The 8493-nt window shown below is 37.1% G+C and overlaps 1 protein-coding gene and 1 long non-coding RNA gene across 2 annotated transcripts; one reads left to right on the forward strand and one right to left on the reverse strand.

Annotated features, from left to right (window-relative positions):
- Positions 1-211: 211 nt before the first annotated feature.
- Positions 212-984, reverse strand: LOC110897612. Its single transcript, XM_022144374.1, has 2 exons — positions 846-984; positions 212-765 (listed from the first exon to the last, which is right to left on the reverse strand). The coding sequence occupies exons 1-2, from the start codon at positions 982-984 to the stop codon at positions 212-214; spliced, it is 693 nt and encodes a 230-aa protein (XP_022000066.1).
- Positions 985-7523: 6539 nt separating this feature from the next.
- On the forward strand, positions 7524-8230 carry LOC118487540. Its single transcript, XR_004881872.1, has 3 exons — positions 7524-7607; positions 7806-7898; positions 8022-8230. It is a non-coding gene; the product is annotated as an uncharacterized LOC118487540 (long non-coding RNA).
- The last annotated feature ends 263 nt before the right edge of the window (positions 8231-8493 follow it).

Raw genomic sequence — 8493 nt, forward strand, 5'->3', positions numbered from 1 at the left:
AGCCCGAAGTTTGACTGTTGTTCTTATTCTGATTGATAGAGGATAACTGGCTGAATTTGCGGGTGTTGTTGTCAGGCTTCTTTTGCGACTGATTCGAGTTAGTCGCCTTGTCTGTGTCATTCCACTTATGCTTGTTGTCAGTGGTGGGGGTAGCAGTAGCAGTAGTCGTAGTAGTAGCAACACGCGGTGGCATCGAGCCAAGCTCCACCTCCTAATCAGTGATCTTATGAGCCAGTCTGATGATTCGTGGTAGGTTTTCGAGATTTGCTACAGTGACTAACCCCTTAACTTGTGGTGCCAATCCCTTAATGTAGTGTTCGATCCTGCGGGGTGGTGGTCGGGATAGGTTAGGACACATGTTTGCCAGCTCGTGAGACCGTTTCGTATAAGCCTCGATCTCAGATCCCTCCATCTTCAAGTTATAATACTCGTTCTCCAACTTTTGAATTTCATCCCGAGGGCAGTACTCTCCCCGAATCAGCTCTTGGAAATCATCCCAAGTGGTCGCGTTTGCCATTTCAATGCCCAGCATCTGCACCTGAGCATTCCACCAAGTCAAAGCACCATCCTCCAAGGTGCCAGAAGCAAACTTCACCCTGTCCCCAGCTAGACAGTTACACATAGCAAAGACAGATTCGGCTTTCTCGAACCAAAGGAGCAGTCCCACCGGACCCTCAACCCCACTGAAAGTTTGAGGATTGCAATCCATGAACGTTTTGAATGTACACACAGGTGGATTGTTCTGGTTTTGGTTCACAGGTTGACCTAAAACAAAAAGAAAGTACACACAAATAAGAATCGAGTGAAATGACCGAAGACTATGCTTTGCCTGGTATATATTGTACCAGCTTGCTGAACTGCCAAAGCCTCAGCCACGCGTGTGTTAATCAGGTCAGTCAAATCTGCTTGAGTCATGACGATGTTGCCACGTCCACCGCCGCGGTCACCTCCACGTCCACCGTTACGTCCGCCACGTCCGCTCATGATTCTATACAAGAAGAGTGGAAAAGATAAGGATCGCAATTGAGTTGAAGTCAATCATCACCATGACTTCCATGGATTTGAGAAACTCTAACATTATACGGATGGTGGAACAGAACCCCTTTCACACTTATTAAGCCTCACTGGGATTTACATGCACCTCACATTATTATTATGTGCGCACCCACAATAATAAGGCAATTTGCATGCTTATCTTAGTGCCTCTTAACTCGCGCTAGAAGGTTCCCCATGCTCAAATAACAAAACGAAGGATTTTACAAAACTAGGAATCACAATAGTCGAGGGTAGTGTCACACTATCAAGCATCACTAAAACATGTAGCACAGGTAATCACATCATGGTATTTAGTATGTAGTTTCATGCAAGTCGTGGGCGTGTGGCTACTAGATAAGTAATGCATAAAGTAAACAAAGGATGAACCTTGCGATCTGGAGCTGAGTGTCATGGTTGTTTTCGATACAGTTTGCTTATAGTCTGGTTTTATGAAAACATTTTAAGACCTAGTTCACTATAACCAGTGGCTCTGATACCAAACTGTCACACCCCCCAAAAATACCATAAGCGGAAACCCCCGCGAGGTGTGTGACGTACCAGGATCTAGCCACTAATCACATTGAACCATAAAGAAAATAAAAGTTCCCCATTAGATAAAATAGTATAACTCAAACACCAGTTTAGAAAATCAAACATGTTCAGCAGAAGCATAATAATTTGTTCAATAAGTTTAAATGAAAATGTTTCAAACAATGCAACAGCGAGAAGTGTTTCCAAATGTCAAGACCCACGACCACTCCAGCTTCCCAGACAGCAAGTTCCATGACAGTGTACCTAAGGACCTGCAAGCATGCAAAACAGTGTATTAGACAACGTTGGTGAGTTCACAGTTTGTTTAACCGTTTGTTACCAAGTGTTGACTTATGTTATGTTGATAATAAGTCGATAGCGCAGACGGCTCCTTTTTTCCCTTCTTCAATGCTCTATCAAACGTTGGTCATGATTTTAAAGTTATTAGTTCACGCGCGTCCTATCCAGGTACGTCGTGAGGGTGCCAAACCTAATAGCGCTATTAACTAATAACCTCGTTGCCCTACAAGCAACTAACCCAATAGTATGATGGGACTTAAGTGATAGAAAGTGAGTGTATTATCCAACATCAATATTTACTGAAAACCGCCTCACATCCCCAACAAGGATATGGGCTTGTGAAAACTGCCTCACATCCCATACAAGGATGTGGGTTTATGAAAATCCGTTTATATGTTTGTCTGTTTGATTGTCCCCACCGGACACATGCTTGTTTCGAGAGAAGTGAACTCACCTTAGATTTGCTCGGTATGTAAAGTTACCCTTTCCAAGATGGTCAACCTAACCCTACCATGGTTACTAATGAAAGTCTGTTTCGTAATCAACTAATCACGTATTTTCACAGATTGCATTTACCGCAAAGATCACCGTATAAGACATAGCAACTACTCAAATCACATAACAACACTTAGCAGATAAGTTTGCTACTCACACGAGCCAAATCAGGTTTCTCATTCTTAATTAATGTTATATAACTTATAAACACAAACATTAATCAACATCCTCATCATAAACCTACTGTTCATGTGATGTTTCTCGTGAAGGTTACTCTCGACGAAGAACTAGGCTTCACTAAAAAGATGGTGGCGAAGAATCCCAATACTTTGTCGAAGGCCTGTCAGCAAAGAATCATATCGGCGAAGAATCCCTCTTGACGAAGAATCAGACTTCGTCAATAGTGATTGTGACCAAGCTCTTGAATGTTCGTCGTAGGCTTGTCGACGAAGAATCAATTCTTCGTCGACATGGATACTTCGTGGGGGGGGGGGGATCTTCGTCACTGAACAGTTTCAAGATTTCCCTTTTAATTGTTCTCAATAATTTCAGCAAACACATTCTATATCCCAAAAACGGATCAATCAACACGATTTAATCAATTATCATTCATGTTCATACAAACCCTAATTATAATTTAACTGTTTCATATCCTCACAGCCCACTGTTCGAATCTGATCAGTTTGTTATTGCAAGACATTCATCAAAACCTTGTTATCATGCAACCTTAAATATTAACATAATTCATATGGAACTACCAACTAAATATTAGATCATGTTTTGCTCTCCTTCACGACAATAAAACAAATCAAGTACACATGAACAAGAATCACAAGGAAGTTTATTCAAATCATGAAAGTGTTACTAACCGCTAGATGGTTTGTGCACATGGAAAGATCGATTGAAGACTTCGAACTAAGGAGGATGGTAGTTGTCGAACAGAGAGAAAGAGAGAGGACTGTAGGGTTTTTGTGTTAACGGTTATGGTTATGAGAGGTTATACAATTAAAATGGTATGGGCCACAAGTGAACCTGGGCTGAGGGCCCCCTTTTTGGCGAAGTATCTCTTGGCGAAGGACCTTCTTCGCCGTGTTGAGAGTGTGACGAAGAGTCAACCTTCGTCGAGTGGTGGTTGTGACAAAGAGTCAACCTTCGTCGAGTGTGTTTCTCAATTGGAGTAAAACATAAATATGTAAAGACTAAACATTTCACACTACTTAAGTTTCCATGTAACATTCAAACATAACAATACTTTAACATTCCAACACAATGCACACAAAACGAATTATGAAAACATAGTTGTGAAACAAGTAATGTGTAGAGGAAAGACCTTGAAATCTCGGGTTGTCACATCATCCCCAACTTTTGAAAGAAATTTCGTCCCGAAATTTGATAAGTAATCCAAAACAGCGAGGTGTTAGATCAGGATGACTGTGGATTTTCCTCGTGTGCCACACAAGCACCATTGCCGACACCGTGGAGGGCCGTTGTCGACGCCTTGGAGGGCCGTCGGCGACGCCTTGGAGGGCCGTCGGCGACGCCTGATGCTGCTTCAGATCATGAGTTTCTTGTCTAATATGTTTGGGGATGATTTAAAATATATCTTTTGACCAAGAAACGGCAGTTACACCACATTCTTGAATTTTGAATCATCTTAGGAGCCAAGAACCTTCACCAATCCATTCCCAATTATCTGAATCATTAAATCATCACACCAATCATCATCCATTCAATCCTAATCCTAACCTATCATCACAATCATCATCCATCCATCAAACCTTTCACCAACAGAAATCCTAAACCATTATCCTCCATACTCAAAGGTTCAAGATGTTCAAGTTCAAGCTTCCATCCACTGTTTATCGTGCTCCGTTCACCATGAGCGGCTAATTCTTGGAGGTTTCACCCCGATGTAGGTGATTGTAAGTCTAGGGTTTGAACATTGTTCTTAGTTTGATTTTGTGACAAATTGAATTGTATTAAAATTAATTGATGATTGTCTTGCATTGGAACTACATTTGTGAATTGTTAAATGACTATAAAATTCGAGTTTGCGAAATAAGTTCGTGTAATTATGCTTTATCATTCAAAAGGTTTTACTTGTCCGAAGTAACGAAGAGCATTGCGGTCCGTTATACACGTTGATAGCAATTGGCACCTGAGCATCATGATAGAAATCCGTTAATAACATATTCAATTGAATCGAATCTAAATCGTGTAGAAACCCTTGGATTGCAATTACCGAACCGGGTGTGAACCTTTAAAATCAATCGGACAAAATTCATATAAATTTTAGCAAGCTTCGTAAGTTGTGACAACCTTTAAAAATCAATCGAATCCATACGTAAACCACAGACTCTTCATGGTTCGACCCTTACTACCGCTAACTATCTATTTGAGGTAATTTGGAACTTATAATGTATCTTTGACCAGAGCGCGACACTTCCGAATAGTTATTATGAAGACCAATAATGAAATTCACAATATACCTAAAGATGAAAAATTCTAATAAACTAGTAAATGGATAACGTTATTTGAATCAAGATAGATCAAAATGATATTTTTGTAACAGCCGAGCCCAATTTGACAAGCTCTTAAAATGCAGAGGGTGATTATAGTAAAATTCGTATTAGGGTAACCTCACACTTTCTATTTAAATGACCCTAACTCCATTTCCATCATAATCACCGCCGCACCCTTCTTCTCTCATCCATCGACATCCCCGACCATAAAGACGACATCTCTTATTCAGTACCAATGTAAGAGCTTTTTTTTTTCATTTTATTTAATTTAATTTACCTCATAATATTACTTTACGTTTTTAAAAATCATTGCTTGTTTTCAAAGTACCAATTTGGGAATTTTTGATTTAACTAATTTTAAAGACATATATGCTTTGATTTTGTTGGTGATAATGTAACATATATGCATACTAACTCAGATCGGTTTTCAAAATGACGAAATTCGTTACCAAATACATTTATAGGAATTTTGATTTTCTACAAGCATGTTCTACCTCAGATCTATAAACAAATGAAGAAGAATTTGTCACAGGATTTTGTTCCTTATTTGCTGTGTAGTTCTAAGGATTTTTTGTTTTCTACTTGTTTTGTTGGTTTTAAATGTTAGGTTTGGTGTTATTCACCCATCTCACATCACACATGGATTTGGCTAGTCATTTTGGTGGAGACTATAACATGTTGATCGTTCATAGCGTCTCAAGGATCTCAAATGAGAAAGGTAAAATCTGAAGTCATTCAAACTACTTTAGAAAGTCGTAATTGAAAAAAAAATCGGGATAGTCAAGGCCTATCGTAAAATTAAAAATTAAAAAAAAAACACACTTGTTTAAGTCGCAAAATTAACAAAATTAACGACCTCACTTGGTTCATTCACAAAATTAACAGCCGTAGCTGTTTCTATTACGTCATTTTTAAAGCATCTAAACTCGTGATATAATGTTAAGTCTAAAATAGATTAATATATGGGTAGAAAGTTGTGGTTGTACAAATATATTCCTAGTCATATAAATCGAAATGTAATAAAAGCTCAATAGATGTAGGTGAAATTTATTGGGAGTTTCTACGATATTAATTGTAATAATTTTTGTATTTATTTATCTCAATTTAAAATTGTGTTATTAAGATATGCCTTGCGATGTTAAAGGTTTTTTTTTGTTTTTGTTTTTGTTTTTGTTTTTGTTTTTGGTTACTCGTTTGAGATCTCCATTTCGAAATTTCATGGATTTATATAAGTAGCATAACACATATCTATATATGCGATGTCTTAATTTCATTTGTTTTTTGATTTTTAAGATTTTTTTAGAATTTTTTGGATTCTTTAGAGTTTTTATGAGCATTTTGATTTTTTTAATTTTTTAGGTTTTTTAGAATTTATTTGATTTTTTTAGATTTTTTAGAATTTTTTAATTTTTTTTGATTTTTTAGAATTGTTTTTTTTTTAGAATTTTTTGATTTTTAAGAATTTTTGGGATTTTTTGATTTTTAGAATATTCTGATTTTTAGAATTTTTTTTTATTCTTTAGAATTTTTCTGATTTTTTACAATTTTTTTGATTTTTTAGAAATTTTTTTGATTTTTTTATTATTTTTAAAATTTTTAAACCAAGAAAAACGGGAGAGAACTACGGCGACGATTGGGGAAGTCGCAGTTGTGAATAGATATTTTCGAGTAGTAATTAGTTTAGTGATTTTATCTCATACCCATCCTGACCCACTTGGGCTTTATCTCATACCCATCCTGACCTACTCTTTATTTTATCCACCACTTCATAACCTATCCTAACCTAGTGACTAATTTTGTTTGGCCCATCTTAACCCATCTTAAAATTTGAAATACCCATATCAACCCAAAATCTGAAGATCTGAAAATTTTACAGGAGGAAGTTGCTAGGAATTGGGTGTACTAGTGCAATATCAGCGAATTTGGCGGTGGGAAAAACGCTCTAATCAGACTTATCGCCATGTTCGTCCATTGACACCTCAGGAAAAAGCTCTGCCAGTAAGCACTCTTTTACCTCTACCTTTAATATGGTTTTAATAGGTGTTGATCAGTTAATTAAATAAACTAATAATGTTAAATATGGCAAAAAAGTTTCTCAAGTTGATCGAACCCTCGTTCAATATTCATCATTAACATATTGATCTTCAGAATCTTGTTTTAGTGAATCTGTAATCATGAATCATATCAAATTGTATAATTCAAACTAAAAGTACAAAGCAAATTATGCATACACTGACCACACCAAATCTGTTGTGAAGACACTATTTTTATGCTATTAATCAATGAATAATATCAGACGGCCTCCGTGTGACGTCAATGATTAATTTTTGCCCGAGTCTGAGTCTGAAGAGAAATATTGGGATCCCTTGCAGACGCCCTGTGGTCACAACTTCTGCTTGAAGTGCTTTGAGAAATTGGTTGGTCAGGGGAAGCGTACTTGTGCCATATGTTGCACTGCAATTCCTCTTAAAATGGCTAGCCAACCCAAAATCAATTCATCACTTGTAATTGCAATTGGAATGGCAAAGATGACTAGATCAAACTGCCCTCATGATTGTTATAGTTTTAGTATGAAAATTGTTAAACGGATTCTAATCATATGCGTTGGATCATAATTTTGCAGCCATGAAATGGAGCCCGCCCGAGTCCTTTGCCTGTCATTAAGGCGCTGAAGGATGCAAGTGATGTGATAGAGAGGAAGGGATCCCATCTTGGGGTTATGATGTAACATTATCTAACTTGCATTTTTTTGTACAATTTATGTTTGTTGAGCTGCTGCCAATAAGAATCACTTCTGCTATGTTAACTTCTAACTTAAAAACTGAGCCAAGCCGAGTTCAAGCTCAATTTTCAGATTGGTAGCTAGTTTTGATTATTAGCACAGTTGACTATATTGTTATTGATGGACTTCATAATGTGCAGTGCAACTCTTATCTTTGAAGTGGAGCTGGTAGCTTGTAGGCCAAGAAAAGGTTCTAGGGTGGCTAGCGCCTTAGATGAAGGGGCTAGACTAGAGTAAGTTATTTATCAAACTTCATACACTTGTTCTTATATTAGCATCCTCAAATGGATCATGTTTAATTACTACTGAGCTGAACTTATATTTGCATGCTCAATTGGATCATATTTAATAACTAGTGAGCTGAAGAGGCAAAGGGAAATGGCTGCTGCACAGAAAGAAGTGTGAAGAAGCAAAGGCAGCAGTGCTGCTTGTATTCAAGAAGTGAGTATATGGACTGCTGCTCGTATTCAAGCAGTGAGTATATGGGCTCAAAGAAAACAACCTAGAAATAGCTCTTAGTGTTTGTGTACATTTGTTTCCCTTTCAAACTTTTATAGATAGGTTTTGATTAGAAGTTTGTCTTTAGCTAGTATTTGAATTGAAAACTTACGTATGGATTTTCAGATATTATTATTAATATCATCTGGTTTCTAGATTATCTCATGTTTACTTCGGTTTTTATTTTACAAAAAATTGAAAATGGCCACATAGAACCATAATAAATACGTGTGACCAAAGGTTAAATAATAATCACCCTTAAAATTACAACATCATGTGACTTTACATAACTATTAGCCACGCTATTGTCACTTTGTTTTTCGTTTGTGT

Source organism: Helianthus annuus, chromosome 2 (assembly GCF_002127325.2).
Source record: "Helianthus annuus cultivar XRQ/B chromosome 2, HanXRQr2.0-SUNRISE, whole genome shotgun sequence".
In the NCBI taxonomy this organism is placed as follows: domain Eukaryota; kingdom Viridiplantae; phylum Streptophyta; class Magnoliopsida; order Asterales; family Asteraceae; genus Helianthus; species Helianthus annuus.